The 25,830-nt window shown below is 38.8% G+C and overlaps 2 protein-coding genes across 4 annotated transcripts in view; one reads left to right on the top strand and one right to left on the bottom strand.

Annotated features, from left to right (window-relative positions):
- RGS20 (regulator of G protein signaling 20) overlaps positions 1 to 25,830 on the top strand; it is a 121,117-nt gene that overhangs the window by 26,976 nt on the left and 68,311 nt on the right. The gene's annotated exons all lie outside the window — the stretch shown is intronic.
- Positions 6,769 to 25,830, bottom strand: part of ATP6V1H (ATPase H+ transporting V1 subunit H) — a 40,397-nt gene continuing 21,335 nt past the window's right edge. For all 3 annotated transcript variants that reach the window (XM_048940121.1, XM_048940123.1, XM_048940122.1), the window contains exons 11-14: positions 25,153 to 25,278; positions 21,410 to 21,511; positions 16,678 to 16,791; positions 6,769 to 7,524 (exon numbers count right to left, since the gene is read on the bottom strand). In XM_048940121.1, coding sequence (XP_048796078.1) covers positions 7,464 to 7,524; positions 16,678 to 16,791; positions 21,410 to 21,511; positions 25,153 to 25,278 — 403 coding nt within the window. In that variant the 3' untranslated portion in view covers positions 6,769 to 7,463. The remainder of the gene's footprint in view (positions 7,525 to 16,677; positions 16,792 to 21,409; positions 21,512 to 25,152; positions 25,279 to 25,830) is intronic.

Genomic DNA, 25,830 nt, shown 5'->3' with positions numbered 1-25,830 from the left:
AGTAGCAGAGGTCATTTCAGAATGTTACTTGAGAGCTGGTTTACATTTCACTGTTACCAACATATGACCGAAAGGAAACTGATGAGAAACAAAACACAAGGAATATTTTTAATAACTTCATTTCATAATTGTTTCATAATTTGAGAGTACATTACATAATTCTACTTGGCTATGGAACCCAACGCACACCAATTAGTTTTCAAGTACCATGCTGGTTATGCCATGGATTCTGCACCTTGTAAGCCACAACCACAAAGAACACAAAATACTTCTTTTACAAGCACTGCATGAAAAAAGATCTTCAAGAACACGGTCTTCAGAAACAAATGTCATAAAATGATGATTACCATGCCATCTTGGGGCAGGAAAGAGAGATAAATGTATTAAAAACCTACTGGTTTCAAGTATCTTATGTATTTATCATAACTGGTGGTGTAGGATTAGACCATAAGAACAAATTAGCTTTTTTTAGCCCAAATCATGATTTGTTGTATCTGCCTAGACTGCAACACTTCAGCAATAAAAGAACTAAAATTCAAGCTACTCTACTCCATTACTGTAAAAAAAAAAAATATCTTTCTTCATATCTTCAAAATGCACAATAGAAATGAAATTGCTTTGCAATTTCCTATTAAACAAGCTGCCAACTTTAAATGTTTTTGTTTTCTTGCCAGGTTGACAGGAAAAATGTTACTTTAGACAGAAAGAGTAATTGTCCAAGATGAGAAATGAGCAGGCCTCACACTTCAAAAATAAAGAGATAGAGAGAAGGATAGTGATGGTATCTGAGGCTGCACTGAAGATGATCCAGTAAAGATGACTGTAGACAGCAGATCTACCTAATTGTTTTAAACAGCCTCTCAATGAAGAGCTTTTTTGTACAAAGCACTGGGTGGCTGGGAACTGTAGCTGCATTTGGAAACAGAATTCATACACTAATTTGATAGAACAGCCAACTTAGCATTTGCAAGTTAAATAAAAGTGAGAAAAAAAAGGTCTTTATATGACCAAAAAGACATCAGATAAAGTAACAACCTTGCCATGCTTCCAGAACAAGGAAGAAAGAGGCAGAAAGAAAAGATAATGGCTAAAACAAAAATCCAAATGAAGACTACATAAGATAAAGGCAAGGCAGAAGATCAGCTCTGTTCCATTCTAAGAGACTAGGATGTCTGTCATGCAACTGTATATAACTGATGCATGATTTCTCATGCAATGAACCAGGTAATAGAAAATTTAGACTGTGTGTTGATGACATGGACACAAGATGGTGAACAGAGTATGAAAAGGATCTCAGGGCTTTGATGGATTAATCCACCACTTATCCTCGATACAGAGCTGCACCTCACAACTCTTATCAAAGCTGGCAACTACTATATCCAGCTAGGAAACAATAAAAAGGAAGATTCAAGTAATCTTCAGCCAAGCTCCTTCCATCTCCAGGAAGGGCACAGAGGCATAACAGGACCCACAGGCTGTTATCAACAAGTTACAACACCTAGTCCCCACAAGACCGCCAAAGTTTGCTCCAGCTCAGCTTTGGCCCAAGATAAAGGCTATTCAGATGGACTAATTAAGGTAGGGAAATGGAAATCTCCACAGAAATGGAATACAACGAATTTATCCTATAAAAGGAATTCATCAATTTAAGACATCAGTATTTCAGTTTCTTAATTATCAGCTAATGTTGATTATGATGTAAAGCTTTGTGATTAGACATCCTACTTATTCCTTTTTTAACCTTCCTCACATGGCCTTTTGAAATGCCTCCAATGATTTTTTGGAAATTATTTAAAGTATTGAAGAAAAATTTAGAAATAGTAAATTAACCAACCTGTTAACCCACTCTGTAATTCTCCATCAAGTGTTAAAGCTTGAATTGAAAGCAGTTCAAAGAACAAACAGACAAAAAAAAAAAAATCAAACAGCAGTGGATTCATACATGCGTATCTGGATAGGAAAGAAACATTTGATTCACGCCTGCTAGCTGGAGAAGTCAAATCCAAAGCAGCTCTCTGAGATTAAAGCATCGTATGATCTCTTAAGCAAAAAAACGTTGCAACATTGAAACATCTTAAAAGTGAAAAGAACGTTTTAAGAAAATTATTTTTGCATTTAGTATTCAAGTCAGATATTTTTTACCTATCTAACCAATCACTAAAGTATCTTGCCCTGCATTTGTATACAACCACAACCAAACAATTAGCTGTGAACCCCATGCAGGCAAACTACATGAATTGTATATTAGCCATCTAAACAAAACAGGAACGTCATATTTTGCACCACTTTCTTAAAGCACACTGACTTCAGTTCTGCATCATTAGTACCTTCTCCTGCAAGAAAAGATTCTAAAAACGTAACAGTTCTGTAGTATTTGAATCAATATGCTTTAACTTGCTTTGCCACAACCACCAACGAGGCTTCTTCAACAATGTTATGGTTGAGCCAGATGTACAGGGCTTTATTAAAATAGCTGATGTCTGCATTAAAAAAGTTCTGTAGTTTTTAAGCTTTGTCTCTACACAGAATCCAGCCAAGGCAAAGTAGCTGAAGAGCCTTTAAAAAGAAAAAAAAAAAACACATCGCAGAATCACAGAATGGCCAGGGTTGGAAGGGACCTCAAGGATCATGAATCTCCATCCCCCTGCCACATGCAGGGCCAACAACCTCCATATTTAATACCAGACCAGGCTGCCCAGGGCCCCATCCAACCTGGCCATGAACACCTCCAGGGACGGGGCATCCACAACCTCTCTGGGCCGCCTGTTCCAGCACCTCACCACTCTATGTAAAGAATTTCCCCCTGACATCCAACCTAAATCTCCCCTCAACTTAAAACCATTTCCCCTTGTCTTGCAATTATCAACCCTTTCAAAGAGGTGATTCCCCTCCTGTTTGTCAAGGACACCAAGATGACTCATGAAAAATGGAACGGCTCTTTGATGCAGGTTTAGTTTTTCCTCAAAGACTAATTGTGCTCATCTAGGAAAATCTGTGATATTACCAGGTTAGAAAAATGTGGTGCCAGTGCCAACATTTATATGAAGAGCTTTAAAAATTCTCTTCAATAAAGATTAAGTTCCCAGAGCACGAAATTTTCTTGGATACAACCAAAGAGCAGAAACAACTAACCGTTATTCTATTTCTACTGTTGTGCTCCTTATCATAGAGTAACTTAGCTTTCAAGCAACAGTAAGGCTAAGCAGCAGGTCACAAAAAACATCCTTAAATAAAGATACTGTTTTTAGCACCTTCAGTACAGTTTTACAGATGCAGTATTCATACCTTAAGGAAAGGAGCTGTAGATCTATTAGATCACAACTCAAACTGGTGATTGAGCACCTGGTGAAGGTGAACTAAACATAGGCAAATTGTTTGCAACTGTGTTCCTCAGGTGACCAGAAAGGGTAGACCCAAGATGGAACCACCCTGGGTTCATATAGGCTCATTTAAGGGACAGCTACTAGAAAGAGGATGTTTCCTGGACCTAGGTTGCTTCCTGAGGAGTGCTGTGCAACCAGAGGGCCCCTTCACTGGTTGGGTGAGTTTGACACTAATTTCTGCAAATGACTATCGGCCTACCTGTAAATACTTTGTCAGGTATTGCCAATTCAGTGTTTGAAGGTTTTCCGGTGTTTGTTTTGTTGTTTTGTTTTTGTTTTGTTTTTTAATATTGATTTTGGAATTTAAGGGGAAGTGAAAATGATTAATGATCATCCTTGTTTCTAGCCCAAAATCTGTCTGCCTCTTCATCCAGGCTACATATCTAACAGCTTGCAGGAGCAATAAACATGTACTAAGCATAGTAAGGCATTTTCCATGGCTCAGCTCCAGATGTCAATACTGTTCTTCCACTTTTCCCTTCTCTCTTCTGCTTTGAATGGTGCCAGGTTCAAGTTCTTTGTATTGTTGTTGCATACTGTAAATCTGGACCAAAAGTTTAGAGAGAATCTTCTGAGAAGATGTAACGTAAACAGCAGAAATTTTAACACCTTGCTTTAGGAGTAAGCTAGCCATCTGGTCCATAAAAGCTCACCTTTGGTAATCTCTAAGTCTCCACTCACCAGAGCAAGAGAAGGAAGCTGCTGGCACCTCATTCTCTTCCCAAAACCAAGCTGTGCCCACACTGTCACCACAGTGCCCTGAAGCACTGTATCTGCCACCACAGCATCTACCTGCAAGTCTGTGCTAGATTTTGGGAGCAACTGAATAAGTTAAGTGAGCTTCTAATAGGTGAACAGTACTGAACAGTCTATCTCATAGCAGTAAAAGCTAAAGCTAATCAGAACTTTTCAGATTAAAAACTGGCACAGTATAAAGTTTTATAACTTAGTTGAAATTTAAAGGCTTCTGAAGTTTAAAAGCTACAGGACAACTCTGTTTTCTGACTGTGAATCCAAGGCCTTCCAGTGCCTACAGGAATAAGGCCTGTCATAGGATGGAAGGTGGAGAACCTTACACATGGGTAGGTTCTTGTACCTACAAATTGCTGCTATGCCAAGGCTCTCCAGGACCTGCAAGATGCAGTAGGTGCTCTTGACTCCTGCAGAAATCCCAACTCTGGCATAAGAATTTCACAGTCCTGGTTCAGATTAGCTAGCTAGTCAAGCTTCTAGGCTTTCTACTGTACAACTGACCCAAGGGGCTCAGTGAAATCACAACTCTTGGGCCAAGCAAGTCAGGGCTGGAAGTGTCAGAGCTCACATGTTTCACAGGTACTAGAGTATCCATACTTCACCAGGCTGTAAATGAAACACCACTTTTTAAATTATTATCTGCCAACAACAAATTTCTCAGGAAAATGAGGGAAAGCACCAAGCATTGCACAGCTTGGAAACTGTGACTGCGTAATTAAGATAAAGTCATAGAATGGCTTTGGTTGGAGAGGATGTTAAAGATTGTCTAGTTCCTGTCTCCTGCCACAAATAGGGTTGCCAACACTAGATCAGGCTGCCCAGGATCCCATCAAACCTGGCCCTGAACATCTCCAGAGATAGGGTATCCACCTCCTCTCCAGGCACCTTGTGCCAGTGAGTAAGAAATTTCTTCCTAGTACCTAAACCTGCAATGAGGTCTCCCAAGAGCTCTCTTCTCCAAACTAAACAAGCCCAACTCCCTCAACTTTCCTTTATAGAAGAGGAAGGAGCCCAGCCTCCAGCCCTCTTTGTGGCCCTCCTTTGGAGTTGTTCCAACAGCCTGCATCCTCCCTGTACTTTGGGAGCATACCGTACTCCAGATGAGGCCTCATGAGGGCAGAGTAGAGAGGGACAATCACCTCTCTCCTTGCTGGCCACCATTTTTTTTGAAGCAGCCCAGGACTCTGTTGGCCTTCCAGGCTGCAGGAGCACACTACTGGCTCATATTGAGCTTTCTGTCCACCAGAACCCCCAAAGCCCTTCTCTGCAGGGTTGTTTTCAAGATCTTTGGAGTTTGTACTCATATCTGGGACTGTCCCAACCCACATACAATACTTTGCACTTGGCCTCATTAAACTACATTAGAGTTTCACGTGCTCACTTTTTGAGGGTAACCAGGTCCCTCTGGATAGCATCCCTCCCTACTATTGTCTCAATTACACCACTCATTTTTATATATGTAGTAACATTAGCAAAGCAAAAGAATAGGCTTTTATAATAGACAAACAATAGTTAGTTGCTTGATGACAACCACATACTCCACAAACTCCTGCTTTTGCAGGCGTGGGTATATACCATCCCCATCCACACTTCACTACTTTGTGCCCAATGTTACAACTGTAACCACAGAACTAACTTCTACAGCACCTTCAAAAGAAGTCTAGGGTTCTACTTATATCAGCAAGAAGTGTGACACAAGGATCTTATTTATGGAGTGAGAGTTGGCACTAAGAAACCGCAGTCCTTCACCCAGCATGCATTCCAAGAGCCTCATTTCAAACCAACTCTTACCTGGTCCAGATGACTGAAAACTTGCCAAGTAGTCAGTGCACACACAACACACATCCTGCAGGTTAGCTTTATCAGAGAGCCACATTCATGCCTCAAACACTCCTGTGTGGTGCCAACTGAAGTGTAAAATCAGGGAAGACCAATTTTCAAGAGCACTGACCCATACTATTCCAGCAGCTTTCTGGACAACCAGTATTCCTCATCACTGTGGGAACATGCAGCACTGAAATAAGATCCATCCAGATAACCCTCAAACTGAAATCAGTTAATTCTATTCAGACCTTATCTATCCTCATGACGCTAACTTCAGTTTCCAATGCCTGTTTCTTACATACATAAGCAATCATTAATCATAATGGGAAATCATTAATCTATATAATTCACTTTTAATCCAAGAAATCATTACAAATTGTTATCTCTCTCACCCTTGGTTGGTGGTCAAATTTTAGTTACCTACAATGAAAATCCAGACTGAGAAATTAGTTTTCCATTTAAGTATCCTATGCCTCTTCAGAAACCTGTACCACACAGATTTAAGTCACATTCTCTTATATCTTATCATTTTAAAAGTGAATCATGAAACACTAAGCAGTTAATGCTCACAAGTGCCTGCAGCCAAGTTCCTGCATAAGCAACACCATTTTTGCATTCCAAATCAATGATCTTTAATTCTCTGATGCTTGTATCATTTGCACTACATGCTAGAAAATTAAAAAACTTGGCAGGCAAATAATTTTACTTAATGTCAAATGAAATATGATGGATTTTAGAATGACACCAAAATTCTAGTTATTGAAAATGTTTGTAAATGCTAATAAAAACACTCCCATGAAATTCCAAGTTCAACTGTTACTGAACATTTTTATTAAAGAGCAAAAATCACTTGATCTTCAATCTATAATTTAAACATTGATTGTTTATACGGCTCCACTAATTTTTACTGCATCAATTTTCATTAGATTTCTTCTTCTCATCTCCCAGCCCATCTTGTACACTTTTGTCTCAGAAAAGGATAAAAACCCCACTCAAAACTGCCCCCACATATTTGCATTTATTTACGATATTAAAACTGTTTTGAGACTCAGTATTTATTTTAGTACTGTTAATCATCAGTTTTCATGCTGTCACATTCTCTACAGAACACCAAATCAAAACTCTTAATTTCTCTGGAGATAATATACAGGGACTTATGTTCACTTTTCCCAGAAAGTCAAAACACTGATAAGCCACTCAAAGAACAGAACATTTTTTCTAGGTTAATTGACATGGAATGAAAATAATATTCTTTATTATGAGAATAAATACATAAAATAAATGCAATATATTAGCCATATTTACTCAGATATATTCAGAACAAGATAGACATATTCATCAGAACTAGTTGAACAAGTTTTTACTAAGCCAACAACACTGGAGGAAAGCTGGAAAGCTTACACACTAGTAGAAGGCAAAGAACATGGACTTCACTATTTTCTTGATATTAGAAGACAAACATTTTAGATAGAAGCATGATCTGCTTTGCACTGATGGAAGTGTTTAGCTCCGTGCAGTGGCCGTTTGAGGTTGTTCTGACTGCAATTGCTTCCCAAGGTACTCCCTGAAATAATAAAGAAAAGTAGTTTGAGAAATATTCTGGAAAGAATGGAGTAATATGGTAGTAGGAATTACAAAGAGAAGTAGTTTTTACATATAGTGTTATTTACATTTAGAGATTCAAATACATTTCACGCTATATTTTGAGCTGCAAAACTAGTCTACTAATAGTAGCTTCAGTTAACTATTTAATATACGGGTACCTAAGCTTTAGGTAGCTATCATCTAACCCTCTGAAAATAAGGCATGAATTGAACATCACAAAAACTCTCAAGAAAAAGCAAAGATTCCATGTTCATTCTTAGGCCTGGCAACAGCTACAAAGCACCCACTAAGCCCACAGATTTTTCTTGCTAAATATGCATGATAAAGGTCATTGCAAAGTATTTTAAAAGGATCTCTTCATGCTGCATAAGCGCATGTAATACTGGTAGAAATATTGACAATTTAACCCATAGGTGAGCAAAATCTTCACACAGCTGAAGAGATGCTGTGGAGCTTCATATTCAAGCTGGAAGAAAGAAGAGATCCAAGCCAGGCCTGCTGCAGACAGGCACTTCATTTACAATGTTTTCTTCGCCTTGTTTTGAAATCCATTGAATCAATTATTTTGTATCTGTAATCTCAACAATCAAACAAACTCTGACCACTCCTCTCAGCAACAATACATAAATCCTATGGAAAACACTGAACATTTAATTTGAGTCTTCCCATCTTTCACTGTTTAACCTAGGATAAGCAATAGAAGCAGTTCAGAGAACTGTTATTCAAAATCAAGTTCACAAAACATTTAAATCCAGAAGAAAAAAGATCAGTTCCTACTGAACATTCTAAAAAACTACTTTTCAGTCTAATGTCTTCTCAAACTGCTATTCCCTATGCATAGTAATTTCTACTGCACAATAGAGTTCGGCAGTTTTAAGACTAAATGGCCAGGAAAGCAAAATTCCAATGGTACAATCCTAACTTCAAATTCAGCTAGTAATAAAAGAATAATAATTTGTATGCTAGAGCCGTGAATTATGATTTAGCACCTTCTCTTCAAAGTTTTATCAGGTGTTTCTGCAGAATCACAGTATTTTAATATGACTTTTTATTGTACTATGTAGTTTTCCATCCTTGAAATAGAGACTCCTGATGACAAAGAAGGAAATCATGATAGAATGGTTCAGGTTGGAAGGGATCACTGTACTCAAAACTGTAATACTGAAGTAATTGAAATTTGACAGCCAACAGAAACTACAACCAACCAGCAACTATGGAAGGGCTTCAAAAATCAAATGTCCACATGCTCTCTCTTCTTGCCCCCCTTCCCCATACATAACTGTGTGCACATACAAGTTCTAGTACATCTTTGCTCACACTCAAGCCCTGAAAGCAATGATGCACAGATCACCTCACAGCACAAGCCTGCCAAATTACTTATTTTCAAAATACACATGGACCACTTAGAACATGAATTTCCTATGAAGTTATTCAGAAGCATAAAAAAAGCTAACAGTCCTTCACAATACAAATTGCATGGTTTATACTGTCTCAAAATTATAGTTGATGCATACTAAAACCCAACCACACCACACTGTATTCAGCAATAATATCTCTGCTGAAAAGGCAGAGAAGCATGGTTAAAGCATTCAGAAGTATTACCTTCCACATGCTGTTACAAACACCAGTTACTCTTCAGGTTATCATTTATAAAATGTGTTTTACTAGGTGACATAGGAAAAGTTTTTGAATGGGCTACACCTGGTAATAGGTAGACTGATAAGACACTCAGTAAAGATTTAGGCAGCTGTGGCACTTTCCTGTGAAGCCCTAGGAGGCTGCCCTGTTACTCTGCCAGGCCTTTGATCACTTTCCACACACCCTCCACTAAAACTCAAGCTACTCTAGCTTCAGCAACCACCTGTTTTCCCTGTTAAAATAAATACTAAAATACATGAATATTCAAAGTGTTTTTTTAAGCGTTCATATTTGATCACATCATGAAATCAAATACTATTGCAAGCTTCAGTCTTCATCCAAGTTGAGTATGGGTATCCATCATCATGCTGTTAACTACAAAGCATCTAAGATGTGATTTATCCCACACTGTTATTCATCCAAATTTTAAAATACAGGCTGAGGTTTCAGAATTAATCTTTATACCACAGAACTGTAGTTATCCTTAATAATGCAAGCATTCCACACACTGTAAGATCATGCAGGATGAAAGATGAATAGATCATCAGCCAAGTAACAAATAGCTTCACAAAATACTTAAAAGAAACACCTGGCACAGACTAGAGGTACATACTACAGTGGAAAGCAACTAGGAATAGAAGTGCTTTCTAAAATAAGCTGTAAACTCACAAATAGGACCATTTCTCCTTATTTTAAACACAGTTTGTTATTTCTTTTTTCCTAATTGCAGAAAAAGACCAACTTTACAGAAGCATAACAGTCAGTCTTTGAGATGGCTCAACTCAGAAGCAAAAGTAGAAACAGTATGACATACAAACATGGCTACCACAGGTTCATGCATGCCTGATCAGCTCAATTATATAGACTAAGGCAAAACACATTCTGCTAACATTTGACACAGACAAGTTTTGGGACTTCCGTACTTACTGTCTTTCACTACACAAATTTTACAATAGTTTTTCCTTTCTAATCAGGCCAAGCTGATCTTTCTTAACCAATATATATTGAGTGACACGCTGAAGGTATACAGAAGTATACTTTATATACACAGCATTCCAGTTGACACAAATTCAATCAATAATTCTTCTCATTTGAAAGCCATCTTTCATCTCGAGTAGGCATCATATTATTGTAGAGAATACTTTAAGCTAGTCAGAAGTAGAAAAGATTTTCTGATTACATGTACAGCACCTGTCCTGCCATTATGTAACACTGATGTGCCCTTCAAATCATTTAAAGGGATGAAAGAAAATGAAATTTTGCATACCAGTAACATCGAACATGCTTCAATAGTATGTAATGCTTTACTGTTTAACCGCTGTCCAGAAAGGGAAGGAAAGTTACCACACACCTACTGGTGCTTCTTCAGGATAGTATCCAGAAAATTTTGCATTCTTAGGAAAAGGCACAAGGTTTTGATCCAACCATCACATTCATTAAGTACAAGGTAAGGAGATCCTGCTTCAAAATTTTATGCTAGTTTTCACATTTAGTAAAGGACTTGTCAATAACAACCCATGACAGATGGAAAATTTTTAAGGTACATAACATCTGATTTCTAGAGCTTGTGTGCTAAAGAAATAAGCTTTGTAGTTCAATGAGTACTTCTTATAGAGTTATACTTCTATTTCTAGTCTGGTTAGATCTACCTTTTCCTTAAGGAACAAAGTGACCTGGAGACTATTTGTTTCAGCAGGCACAGAAAAAGGAGTAAATGAAATATAGCAAAAATGAAGGGTGAGGTTTTCTATCATGTACGCCAATATTTGTTTTACATCTTACCTCCAATTAGAATTAAAAACAAGGTTATCTTAAAAAAACTAAACATTTACAGATTCGATACAATGGTAAGAGATGCAACAAAGCCAAACTGTTAAGCAGACAAGTTATAAAATTTTAAGCCATTTTTTTTCCTGCCCCAAATGGAGATTCTAATGTAATACACGTAACGTAACAATATGAGTGGGCAACCTTAAACGTATCACCTGATTATGGAAAAACAATTCACTGTATGGATGACAGCCTTCCTTATGATGTGAAATTCAAGATTAACACACATTTTCAGATTGTATTAAATTATTTCAAGAGCTTTGCAGGAAGCACACTTTGACTCAGCAGTCTCCTTTCAGAGAGGTTTTTCCCGTTTTTTTCAGAAGCTGCCATAGTTTCACAACTTACATACAGGCCACAATGAAACAGAAGATCAATGAGTCTCTATTACTCAAAAATTTTTAGATTTCCTGAGGAATTCAATTCAACAATATTCCTTCCTATTAGAGAAACAAGATGAAGTCATTTTTTCATTTATGTGATTTGTTATGAGCTAACACTCAGAGACATTCGATGAATTAAAAAGAACTAGACTAAATCATGCAATGTGGTTCAGAAGTGGCTCTGTATTGCAGTTCACTTGGCACAATGAGCTATAAGCAAAATGCTTTCAGTATTTAAGAGCTTCAACCTCGTACATAACACTTTGAAACTGCCATAAATCACTTAACTGCATTTTACAATCAAAACTTGAGGACATCACATCTTTAAGTTAACACTAATTAGAAGTGAAACTATCAGAAATTTCTTTGGTGACATGGTTTTTCTTGTTATTGAGGATAGTGCTTAGAAGTGCTTGAAACTCAAGAAATAAAGTGTGTTTTACAAATGATGCAGATCTCACAAAAAAAAAAAAAAACATTGTACAGTGTGAAATCCCACAGAGCACAAGCCCAGCACAAACAACAGCCCCTGGTGATACTGAATGAGACTGTACAAGGACACATTCACTTCCACATAAAAGGATGAAGCACTAATGCTATGTATCAGATGTGCCTATGATTAACTGGATTTTTGCTCAATTTGTCTCATATCTAGGAACTGTGCTCTTCAAAAAAAATTTAATTAGACTATTTTCTCAAGTTTTTGAATTAGTCAAGTTCTAGTTAGTAAATAACTGAGAAGAAATAGTATTGATAATGAAGACCAAGAAACTGGGTAAATGTTAGATTTAAGCCCAATGTGTTAAGCATTACATCTGCCAGTTTACTATCATTACACTCTGCACTTGGTAAAAGAGCCAGTAAGGTCCAGAAGCTCAGGAGATGCACAGGCTTAGGATAATGTTCAACCGAAAAAAAAGAATAAAAAATCTTGACTGTTCAATATTAACCCTAGAACAACAGCTTCCAGATAGATCACATCACAAATTCTAGGCTGTTTGGTTTTTTGTTGTTGTTGTTTTAAATGTCTCTCAGCATAACTAGCCATTTTAAAAGATGAAGAGCAAGTAATTGTGTCTGGTAAACACTCTCTGAAAAAAGCTCATTTGAAGCTTATCTGAAATCATTGCTTTGTTCAATAGTTTATTAATTTTATTTCCAATAAATGTGCATCAATCATGCATCCTAATTCCCATTGTTAATATCCTCCAGCTCACTCATACTCTGCACTTTGATGTCTATTCACTGAACCACTTTTTATTCTAAAAGCCTACTCATTTGAAGCAGGTCTCTAGCTCTCAGCCCACACAGGTGAAAGGATGCAGCAGAAATTAAGCACCACACCTGAGCCCAGAGGTAACATTTGCAATCCCTCACTAACAGTAACTCACTACTAAGACTCAAGCAGAAAGATGCAACACCACAGTCTAGTACTTTAGTCAGTGTGAACAACAAGTGTGGTTGGACTAGATGATCTTGCAGGTCATTTCCAACCTTGTGAATCTCTGTGATTCTGTGTGTGTGAATAATCAAAGACGCTGCAAGTTCAGTCATTATCCCAACTCAGAGGAAAAATGAACTTGCGGCCAGATCCTCCATGGTTTTAGTACTCTAATGAAAACTGAAAACCTTCAATCTATAGAGGGTGAGCCACCATATTTTATGATACACTTCCATGGAGAAAAAATAGCACAAATAATATAACTCTGCACATCTCAGCCAACAATAATTCCAAAAGAAAGTTATTCCCTTGACATAAGGAGCACAACCACGTTACCATAATTTGTCACCCCTCCACCTTTCCTTCTGCAGAGGTAGAGAACAATTCAGCACAAACCTGCACAGGCTCCTTAAAACAATATACTTCAGGTCTGTCATTTTAGAACTTAATATCTTATACTTTCCAATTGTGCAAAGACATAGCTCCAACTAGCATTAGATTATCAAAATCAGTTCACATTAATAAAATAGTCATGTTGGGCACTGCTCTCTGAATTCTGTCAAAGCCAAGGATGCTTCTCACATATATGCAAAAGGCACAGCAGAAAAAGAGACACAGTAGAAAAGAAATTCTACACCATTATTTCCATGCCAAACTTTCTCATCTGCCAATAACAGGTTTTTAATTGTCATTAGTGCCAGGACTAACATGCTCTTAGTTCAAGTGAAATTAAAGCACAGGATAAGTTACCATTTAAAGACATTAAGTGATGCTAAAAAAGATATGTTCTCTTTCTGCTTCATCAAACGCGTGATCATTTAACGTGCAAATATAAATGGAATATTTCACTTAGATTACCTCACCTGAAAAAAAAAAAAACTGTCAGCAGTTGCTGCCTTTGCCAAGCTAGTTTTGCCATTGAACAGAACAACTGACAGTCTGATTTCCTCCCCATTTATCCCTGACTTAAAATCCCCTACAGAAAAGACAGCTGAGCAGCCTGTAATGAACTACTCAAATTACTTAGAAATTAATTGTATCCAAGTTGACTTAATAGCAGTCTAAGGATACAGGGCTGTTTTAAACCGATCGTCACTTCAGCTGTTCCGTGGCAGTCCCTCACTCTGGTTACAAAAGTTCTCCTCACCCTTATGCTCCAAAGGCACACTACTCACACTGAGCCTCAGCCTGGCAGAGAAAGCCTTTATTTGCTTGTCCTCTGCTAGGCTCCAGGATGTAGGAAGAGCCTCATTGCCTCTGTCATGCATGTACAACAGACAGTAACGGAGGGTTTCAACACACTAATTAAAGTCAAGGAAAAACACTTGCCTCAGTTGAAAAAGGTGGAATTCCGAAGTACATGGAAGCAAGGGAAAAACACTTATTTCTCCATCTCTGAAAATCGAGGTAGGGGAAATGTTGACTTTGCCCAGTAATTCATATTATGGCAAAACAATGCTAAACAAGTAGGCTTTCAACTGCACTATGCAGCACCTAAAGGGACTGGTTTCTCTTCTCTCCACACAAGCTATGAAACTGAAGAAGAGCTCATACTTATCAAAAGCCAGATCTATACAAAGACAGATTTAGCTTCTTACATGTAGCTTGTGCTAAAGAAATGATACATCACTTATCTATTACAAGTGAGCACTTCTGCAATTATCAGTACTGACAAGGACAATGGGTCCCAAAGACTCTCCTTCCAATAAGTATTAATGGAAAAATCCCTACAGAGGTGACAATACAAGTCTGATAAAATGCACTAACTTTTTGACACCTCTGTAGGTTTGAAACTAGATTTAACTGCAATTTCTCTCTCCATTCTCAAGTCTAAAAGTTCAGAAGCTGTGAAAGAAAAGCAGGGGCTGATATGTTCACACTATAGAAAGAACCAAGACAAACCCAGAAGAGCAGATTTGATATATTTAAAATTAGTAGACCTAAGATAGAAATGAGAAAAGCCAGGCTAAGCACCCAGGAAAACTACTGCCAGTGAGGAACGTGCTGGAGAAAGGAAGATTACTATTTTTATTAACAGACTTTCAAGACATTAAAACACAAGCAAATAAGACCTTTCCCCTTATTTAAGAAAAATTCAGTATCTAGGCCTCTATTATAACTCTATATATGTAAGAGAATTTATAACACCAAGAACATTTAATGTTTTTTTTTTTTCCTTTGTGTTGTTTTGATATCACCAAACTGAGAAGCAAGGTGGAAAGCAATACAAAATCCTGTCCCTTAATTAGGTTGTGCCTCACCATACATTTAGTCTCTAACTCCACACATACAGAAAATGAATATTATTTATCAAAGTCCTCCTTACAGGTAGAGAACATTCAGTCTGTATAATTTAAATTTATGTTTCACTGTTAGATAATGCTACCATGGTATGAAAGAGGAAGAAAGACCATGTGAATGTAATAATAAGTATGCAAATTAGAAAACCAAGTACTTTAGAAAGAAAGGGGTAAAGTTACCATTATTTAATAAGAAAATATGTATTGTGGGGAAGGGAATCAGGAGGCTTTTGTCACCCTTCATAGCCTGTTTTCTACAGAGAATAGATCACTTAAAGAATCTGCCAGAATATGCTTGGTAAACCTTCTTCCCGTACCACTTTCACACTCTTTGAACCATCACTAATCAGCCTTCTGAAAACCAATCTGTATAAGCAGCAAAAGCAAACAAACAAAAAAAAAAAAAACACGACAGAAATTGCAGGTACTTCAAAGAACCAACATTTTAATTTTAAACATAAAAAATAGGTACAGTTAGCATACCTAATCTATGTGACAGGTTATACTGAAGCTATGTGAACACTAAAGTTTTTCACAATGCCAGCCCTTCAGAACTTTATCTATAAAAGTCCCATTCTCTCTCTATTGCAAAGGCAGTATGACCTACCAGCCATTTCTATGGCAGAGTTCAAGATTTTTGAAGCCTTATTAGAGAACTAGTCAAAAACCAATGAAAGGAAAAGCCTCACTTCAAACACCATTCTAGGCAAGTGATGAAAGAGAAAGGAGTGAGCAATTTTCGACTTCACCTAAATAAGCAACCCACAAGCTTTTGCTGCTCCAGAAGACTCAAGAAAAATTTAAAGAACACTCCTCAAAATGGAAACAGGAAAATACTAGTGTAGTGTGGTGGAAAAGATTAGAGTAATGAACAGTGCAACAGGCTAGTCAGAAATGCAGATCGCAAAATAACTGCTACTATAGTATTTGATATTATAGTACTCGTAACTACCTCAAGCTACCATTTCATTCAGCTAAGACTAATAAGTTTGTTAGGACATTTATACTTCTTGTTACCACTTTCATGACTTCACAGTTTTGCAAATCTGAACTGCAGCTCAGAACAAGTGTTAAACAGTTCAAGGAAGCGTGTTACTGAATTACTTCAATTCCGTAAGGTCAAGCTATTCAATTCAACTGCCATAATAGCAGAGAATGTAGCTGCAATCTTAGACATTAGCATTAGCATCATAGAACCACAGAATACCCTGAGCTGGAATGGACCCATAAAGATTAAGTCCTTTCCTTAGCTCCACATTAGATGTAGATTTTTGGGTTGTCCTTTGTCAAAGAGCATCATCCCAACACTTCCTAAGATCAAGCAACCTGGAGCTGTGACCTGCCTGGAAAGCCTGTTCCAGCATCCAGCCACACTCTCAATGAAGAACATATTACTCTACTATTTAACGAATGCAGCTTTACCACATGAAAATTTGATTCTGACTCTATACAAACACACTAAGAAATTGGTACCTCTTTCTAGCCCAACATTTCTTACTGTTAAAAGAAGCTTTACATACCAGTTGTGAACCATCAGCTTCTGCACAGCCAGCAGCGCATTATAACGAACTTGTTGATCTTCATGATGCATATGGTTCATCACTAGCTGTTTACCACCAAGTTGTTCAATCACTCTGAAAGAGAGAAAAGTTTTTTCCCCACGTTACTTCAGCTTCTGGGTAACTAGCCCATCCAACTATTTGATAATTCAATGCATCCAAATTTAATCAGCTATCATAGATATTTTATTGAAGTACTTATTTCCTAGCACAATGTAGCAATCAGACAGATCAATGCAACAAGAAAGGTGTTACAACAAGGGTGTGATGACAACAGGACAGCACAATAGAAGAGTGCTATAAAGGAAGGGAAGAAGATTGAACATGGAATCTTCTGATACAAGTGAGCACAGGGGAAAGTTCCACCAAGGAGGGATCTCCAGAAAGAGATCCTTCCCCAGTGGCAGTCAGACCTTAAATGGAGTCTAGGAGAGCTGCAACCAGGCTCCACTCCTTCTGGTCACGCAGTTAAATTGCCTTCACCTGTGCTCCCAGGGCAGACCGAGTCCTTTCCTCAGGTGCTCAATCAGTGGTTCAGGCCATGACACAACAGTTCCCATACACACATACTTTTTATTTGACATGTTACTAATACAAATTTCTCATGCTACCTCCTGAACAAGTTGCTTTTTAGAATTTATTAAAGAATTCACAACATCAGAAGAAAGCTTGCTATCCACTACATACTTCCCTAGTTTTTAACCATCAAGCAATGACCCTTTTCACAAAAAGACTAATTTACCCAACTTGCTAAAGAACTCAACATTGCCTTGAAAAGACAGTATTTTTTATTTCACATTATCATATGAAGTGGAAGGCTAGAGAGAACTTGAATTCTGAGTCTGTGCTATATGCAGAAGGTAAACTCATGAAATGTCAGGTTCTAATTAACTCCTGAAACCTTCAAAAGCTTAAGGATGATCCCCTTAAGAGATGAGGAACAAAAGTGGAAGACATCTGAATTCTTCTAAACCAAAGAAGAGCATCCCTTCTCAGAGCAAGTCATACAAGTGAAAAAAAGAAGTGTGGAACACCAGCCAAGCACAAGAGTAGTAAAGAGCTGAAGATGAAAAACTATAGCCATTAAGTTTTTTTAATCCTTTAGTCCTATAATTTCTTATGTCATACTTAAGAATAAACCAGATTACAATGAATTTCCTTAAAAGAAATATACTGAGGAATTTTAGCTTGTCCTTCAAAACAGAAAACTTAATTTAGGGCTGTGCTCAAAAAAAAAAAAACCCAACAAATGATGTATTAGAAATCATAAGAAGGTTAATGCAGGTTAGAATTGAAGACACTTGTTACTCAATAGTAATCATTCCCTTTAACCAACAACACACTTCTAAAAAGGTTTAACAGCTAAGGAGGACCAGGTGTAGCAACTTAGCAGAGGTGCAGTCCCACCAGTATTTTTTCCCAGCTAGAGACAGAGAAAATAACAGCAATCACAGAAGGGCTTGGGTTGGAAAGGACATTAAAGGTCATCCAGTTCCAGCCCCTGTGGGCATGGTTACCATGGCCAGATCAGGCTGTCCAGTACTCCATCCAACTTGGCCTTGAACACTATGAGGGATGAGGCACAACTTCTCCAGGCAACCTATTCCATTGTCCGAGTAAATAATTTATTGTAGCCCTCAATTGTGTTATTCCAGTTGTGTGATTCATCCCACTATGCGTCCATGACAGCAATTAGTCATAGTTTTCTTGTACCACAGTTTCCAACTCCTTCTACTCATTTCCCATAGTACATGCATTGGTGTAGAGGCACTTAAGCTGGGCTATCAGTTATGTTACCTTCTTGGAGGAGCCCTCCCAGATTCCCCTGGCATCAATACAAAGATTTCTCCTGCTGTTCTCTTAAGTGTCAGCATTCCCTCGCTTTACTCTGTCACTCAGAAATACACCTCCATATCTCATCAAATCCAGCTAAAGCTCAGCTAATCAGTTCAGACAGCTTGCTGCCCAGAACATTCTTGTCCCTCCTGGTCAGTTGTGTTTCATCCAACGTCAACATGTGTATAATCAATGAATGTACAGATGTTATAGTTATGAAATATACCAGAGAGTTTGGCTATGCAGTTATTATACTAAAACAGAATAGATAGAATGCTTACCCGTATACTGGGCTCGCTATGAAACTCCAGGGAAGGGGATCTCCAGAAGAGATCCTTTCCCACTAGTAGTCAGCTCTTAAATGGGTCTACCAGCATGGAGGTAAAAGGTGGAGCCAGGCTCCACCCCTCCTGGCAGCACAGGTGAATTGCCTTCACCTTGTCTATTAAAGATGCATCCAGATCATAGTACCAAACCCTGAGTGCAACACCATTCATACAACCATTCATTCAACTGGTCCATTCCTCCTCCTGCTCAGGTCCTAGTCACCAACCAGGAGAATACCATCCTAGAATACCACCCTATTCACTGGTACAGGTTGGGGGATGAGCTGCTGGAGAGGAGCTCTGTGGAGAGGGACCTGGGTGTCCTGGTGGATGACAGGTTGGCCATGAGCCAGCAGTGTGCCCTTGTGGCCAAGAGGGCCAATGGCATCCTGGGGTGCATCAAAAAGAGCGTGGCCAGCAGGTCGAGGGAGGTGATCCTCCCCCTCTACTCTGCCCTGGTAAGGCCTCATCTGGAGTACTGCGTCCAGTTCTGGGCTCCCCAGTACAAAAAAGACAGGGATCTCTTGGAAAGTGTCCAGTGGAGGGCCACGAAGATGGTGAAGGGCCTGGAGCATCTCTCCTATGAGGAAAGGCTGAGTGAACTGGGTCTGTTCAGCCTTGAGAAAAGAAGACTGAGAGGGGACCTGATCCAGGTCTATAAATATCTAAGGTGTGGGGGGCAGAATGGCGAGGCCGGACTCTTTTCAGTGGTGAGTGGAGACAGGACAAGGGGAAACGGCCAGAAACTGCAGCATAGGAAGTTCTGCACAAATGTGCGCAAGAACTTCTTTACAGTGAGGTGACGGAGCACTGGAACAGGCTGCCCAGGGAGGTGGTGGAGTCTCCTTCTCTGGAGATGTTCAAGACCTGCCTGGATGCCTACCTGTGCGACCTGCTGTAGGGAACCTGCTTTGGCAGGGGGGTTGGACTCGATGATCTCTGGAGGTCCCTTCCAACCCCTACAATTCTGTGATTAGTGATGTGCCATGCCCTGCTTGCCCATCCTAGTCACTCACACTTCATGTGCGTGTGTGGTGGGGAATGTCATGCCACTGCACCTGTCCCCACCTACACCTCCTCATAAACTGTTGTAAGGACTGGGGGTTCCTGACAGTTGTCTCCATGTTCTGGGGTTTCCTCGATTTCAGGACTCCCCCTGTTGCACACATTAATGTCTCCCCAGTCCACTGCAGAACACACCTAAAGAAGAGGTAATTGCCTTAGACACAGATTCTGTTTGTTCATTCATTTGACTTCATAGTTTCAGTGCAGCAACTGCACAGCCATATTAGACCAATCATAATGCCACATTTGAGTGGATATGGGCAAGCTGTTTAAGGATTACAGTAACCATCTAATACAACTCATTCAAAGGGCAGCTTGAAGCAGAAGTATTGTCTATTAATCCTTCAGCTTAGCTTCCTTGAAGGCAGCAGCATGAGTTTCCAGATGAGAAGATACATCGCCTCCACTTGAAATACTACTTGTCATAAATCTCTTTGGAAAATACAGGAGCTATTTGGAAAATATATAGCACTGCTAGCACAAGCAGTATACTGAACACCTCTGGTCTTTCGTAATAGACCTGTAAGAGACAGTCAATTTGCTCCAATAATCTAAAATTATCTTCAGTTCAAATTGCTTACAAGATTTATGAGGCCTGGGAGTCTTTCTAGAGTGCACAAGTCTTTCAAGCAAACAAAGTTATGGTCCGCTATCTTGACATTAGTAGAATCACGTCAAGCAGTACACAAAAGACATATTCATTATTCTAGAGAGGCACACCCAACTTCCAGTTAAACTCTGTACGGAAACCAGAAAAACTGTTTCTTTGCTGCAGAAATTGTCACATGTCCCTTTGTGTGACTGACTGACAAGCATGGTTCCAACAAAATCAAAAGGCCCCTTTCTGCTTCAGTAGTCTTTTCCTTATAGATACAGTTATTCAGCTAGTAACTTATTTGCTTGTAGTTTTTAACACAAAACAAAGTAAAAATAAATGTCTGTATTTTTATATGTTTAAAATACCATTTTCAATTACAATTTGTATTTGAGTAGCAAAAGGAAAACATGAGTGATTACTGAATCTGTACTAACACTACTGAAATTACAATTTGAACTGTGACAAAAGTTTTAAACAAAAATACTTAATCATTGAAATAGCTTATCACCACTTCAAGTTAAATAGTTATAAGTGGCAAAAAATGATACAGTGATTGAATTATTACTAGCTATTTTAATTTTTTCCTATGCACGTCTTCTGCTTTAGACTGAAAAAAGTATTTAAGAGTGCTTTAAACGTAGGTTCCTTTCAATTAGTAAGGGACACTAGAATATACTGAGGCAGATATCTAGTTTGGATTTTCCAATCTGCAACACCTTCTCAGTAAATTACCCTTAATCAACACCTGTGATCTCAAAGTAGCATATTTTAATATAAGAGAAAAAGAAATGCAATCAAGTGTGTACTGTGGCCCAGTGTCAAGAAACACAGTGCCAAACACACCAATGCATACCAGCATTTTGCTTACCGTTTCCCGCGGGGATAGTGCCGCACATATTCTCCCACATCATGAGCAGCTACAGCAAGCACTTGTGGGTCATCAGAAACCTCCAGAAGTTTTGTCAGGATTCTAGGAAAGGATAAGAAACAAAGAAGTCCCAGGTTTCGGTTGTTGCTATTTTGTGTGTTTGTATAGCTTCCCTTGGTCTTTATTTTTGTTAAGTTATCAGCTTAGTTCTAAGTTTGCAACCATACAAACAATAGACATTCTAAAAGCCACACAAACAGCAATTCTTTTTTCCAAATATGCAGCTGCATTTAAAAGAAAGATGACCCTGCCTTCATTAATGAAATTACAAAAAGCATTTGCTCAATTCTCTCTAGTAAGCCACACACCTACAAACAAATACCTATAGCAATATTTACAAATGCCTCCATATTTGTGTATGCTGTGTTCAGGACCATCAGTTTAGAATTCCAGGTAAGCTGTACTTAACAAATGTATAAAATAGGATAGAGGTAGGACTCAAAAACAAAGCACACAAGGCAGCCACTGCTGCTTCTATTGCTCGATAGACTCCAGTCATGCCTGCATGCTGTTCCCCAGCTCCTGCGCTCAAGGTCCTTCACTATGGATTTAGGAACCTACAAGACTCCATTGCTAATGACAAAGCAAAGGGCTGCATCAAGAATGCTATCAGTCAGCCTTTCCCCATCTCTGTTCCTCTCTTCACCTTACAGCAGCAGCCTTCTTCAGCTCAGCACAGAAATTTACACAGAATACTGTCATGCAATGGCATTTAAAAATTAAAAAAGCATCCCAGCATTGAGAGGAAAGCAGCCTGCAATAAGAGTTATGCAGTGTATACAGTTGTGAACTCACAGTTCAAGATCAACAAATTTATCTCAAGAACATTCATTACTTATTGAACTGTTGTGGTCTAAAAAGTAGTTCTGTGAAGATAAAAATAATACTTTGTAATCAACTCCCTTTTCATATATCAGTTATTTTGTTAATATGAACAGAAACACAGGGCCAGAAGAATTAAAAAACAATTTCTCAACTTATTCTATTGTTTTCATTTGCTAAGAGGTAGCTCAACTACTTTTAGTGGTGGATAGCCAGCAATAAGACACTGTTCCCTGCTCTGTAATGAGGAGGGGAAAAAAAGGGACAGATATGAAGGCTAGGCAACGATAATAAGTTATAAAACGTTAAACATACAGAACATTGGAAAATTAGACTCATCTCTGCTTAATGAGATGACAAATGTGTTAATAACTTTGCATAATTAGAACAAGTTGAAATAAAAAATTTCAATTGGAGTAATTTTACCTCTTTTCTTTAAATGCTACAGACACTTCCTAAAGACTGGAAAGTGACAGATGAAGAACTTTGTCCAAATTGTTTAAAGTACAAGATGAATGGGCAGAAGCTTGAAACATTACACTAATCAGAGTACTACACTAATCAAAGATGATAAAGGATCTACACAAAGTTGTTAAGCAAAAAAGTCCATCACTTGCATAAGTAGTCAATCTTGATGCAAGACAGAAAGAACAGCATGTTCAACAATAAAGTATATTAGAGCTAGAATCACAGAATCACAGAATCACCCGGGTTGGAAGGGACCCCAAGGATCATGTAGTTCCAACCCCCCTGCCTAGCAGGGCCACCAAACATACACATTCAGATCAGGTTGCCCAGGACCCCGTCCAACCTGGCCTTAAACACGTCCAAGGACGGGGCATCCACAACCTCCCTGGGCAGCCTGTTCCAGGGCCTAACCACTCTCCTAGTAAAGAACTTCCCCCAACATTCAACCTAAATCTTCCCTCCTTCAACTTAAAATCATTTCCCCTAGTCCTGCTGTTGTCAGCCCTTTTGAAGAGTTTACTCCCCTCCTGGGTGTAGGTTCCCTTCAGGTACTGATAGGCTGCAATGAGGTCACCCCGCAGCCTTCTCTTCTCCAGGCTGAACAAGCCCAACTCCCTCAGCCTGTCCTCATAGGGGAGGTGCTCCAGCCCCCTGATCATCTTAGTCGCCCTCCTCCGGACCCTTTCCAAAATCTCAATGTCTTTCTTGTACTGAGGGCTCCACACCTGGACACAGTACTCCAGATGGGGCCTCACAAGAGCCAAGTAGAGAGGGACAATCACCTCCCTGTCCCTGCTGGCCACCCCTCTCCTGATGGAGCCCAGGATCCCATTTGCCTTTCGAGCTGCCAGAGCGCACTGCTGGCTCATGTTCAGTCTCTCGTCCATCAGGACCCCCAGGTCCTTCTCTGCCGAGCTGCTCTCAAGGACCACTCCTCCCAGCCCGTACAGGTGCCTGGGGTTCTTCCGGCCCAAATGCAAAACCCTGCACTTTGCCGTGTTGAACCTCATCAGGTTCACCCGAGCCCAGCCCTCCAGCCTGTCGAGGTCCCTCTGAATGGCATCCCTTCCTTCCACCGTATCAACCGCACCACTCAGCTTGGTGTCATCAGCAAACTTGCTGAGGGTGCACTCAATTCCCTCATCGATGTCATTAATAAATTAATAGAAGACAAACAGAGTGACAGATACAGGAAAATAAAACGATAAGACTTGAAGTGAAGAAAAGGTTATTTGTCAAATTTGTCAAACACTCAAATTCTTAGGTACAAGAATCTCTTTGCCATGCATTTTGTGGGGGTGCTGTTGTTTGTTGAGGTTATTTTTTGGTTTGGTTTTAAGGAACTACTGTAGATCATTGTCCTTCTAGCAGTACAAGCACAACGCATTTGCCAAGCTGTCCCAAAATACTGCCATCGCTACAGGAAATTAGTCTCAACAGCATCTTCACATTGCAGCTGGCAGCATCTAATTTTTTTGTGTGTGTAATATTTAGCATCTAGAAACGTGCTCTTGGAGAGGAGCTTATCAGACTGATTTCAGGACAGACTGAAGTGCATCTAAAGCTCAGACCCAGCTTGCTCATCATGCCTTCCAATGTAAAATACACTTCAATTATCTCCTGCTTTCTGTTAGGTCCTGCACTTACTAGTAAATACTCAATAGGAAGAACACCACATATTATCAGCTAATGACAACACAATTAGATAACCAACAACTCCCATAGCAATTTAAAACCCAGATTTCTTTTGAGCACACACTTCCAGAACTCAGCAATTACTTGACTCCAACAGGAAAGATAAGCTTAAGATTCAACTTTATCTATCAATTTTCTATAAGACTGACTCAAGACAAAATGAACTGGAATGTAATCATAGAATTAATAAGGTTGGAAAAGAGCACTAAGATCATCTAGTCTAACCGTCAGCCCATTAGCACTATGCCCACTTATCTAGTATATCATACAATAAGTTTAATTTTCCTTGAAATAGTATCACAGCTTTGAACACCTAGTTTATTCAAGTGAAGTGTTCACTCAAACCAGTGACAACACAAAAAAAAATTAAGGTATATAGTTGCTTTCCAAATGAAAGCATTACATGATTCAGCTGTACATGTTTAAACTTCAGAGAAAATATTTCTAGCTTAACTATTATCAAAACATTTTGATAAGTAAAAACAAATACACAATTCAGCATTTAAAGATAAGTTTTTAAAAGTACCATACAGTATATATATTAAAAAAAAAAAAAGGACCAAAAATGACCATCCATTCCAATGACAGCAGGATGCTCTGACTTGCACTTGTTTTAGACACACGTTGAAATAAAGCAGATAAAAGTTCACTTAACTACTGAATTAAAGAATTACATGATTCAAGAACTGAAAACTTACTTGAGTAATTCATAGTTCTTCTCATTTAACCTTACAGCATTCTCCCGCCAGAACTTCTCAGACTTATGTACAGGACTCCACTCCAGCCTTCCTGACTTGAGCTCAGAACTGTACTCATCGAAGGAGCTGCAGCACAAAAGACCTGAATGAAACATTGGCTATGCTTCCATGGAGTCTGAATTGTGCACCAAAGCCCGCCTCCTGAAAGTTGGAGCACAATTTGTTATAACACATTTGACTCATCTAGAAGACTGCTTTGTGCAGAGCGTTAGAACTACTCCTTGATTCAGAGTTCAGCACTGCCACAAAAAAAAAAAAAAAAAAAGCATGAAATGTGAGAAAAAATTGTCTTCAAACATACCCATCCACCCATCTCAAAGCAGAATTCCTGGAGAGGAGAAAAAAATCTCACACAACCCTATGCTTTTTGGGAATTCTCGTATTTTGCAATTCTACACTTAATTTCTCCAATCAAGGATCCCCGTCTTTGCCTTTCATACAATAAAACCTTTGACATGAACTACAGTACAATTCAATTTATACAAAGAAACAAGAACTACATCAGCATTATTAAAATCTTGAGTTAGTGTGGATAGCAAAACTATGCTAAGTAAGCAGTCTTTAGCATAAACTGGGAACTCCTATAAACTCCTCATGGAGCTGTTTCTGCAAGGTTTA

This window comes from Lagopus muta, chromosome 3, assembly GCF_023343835.1.
Source record: "Lagopus muta isolate bLagMut1 chromosome 3, bLagMut1 primary, whole genome shotgun sequence".
NCBI lineage: Eukaryota > Metazoa > Chordata > Aves > Galliformes > Phasianidae > Lagopus > Lagopus muta.
Note: the sequence above shows the minus strand (reverse complement) of the source record. Positions and strands in the feature narration are given on the sequence as shown.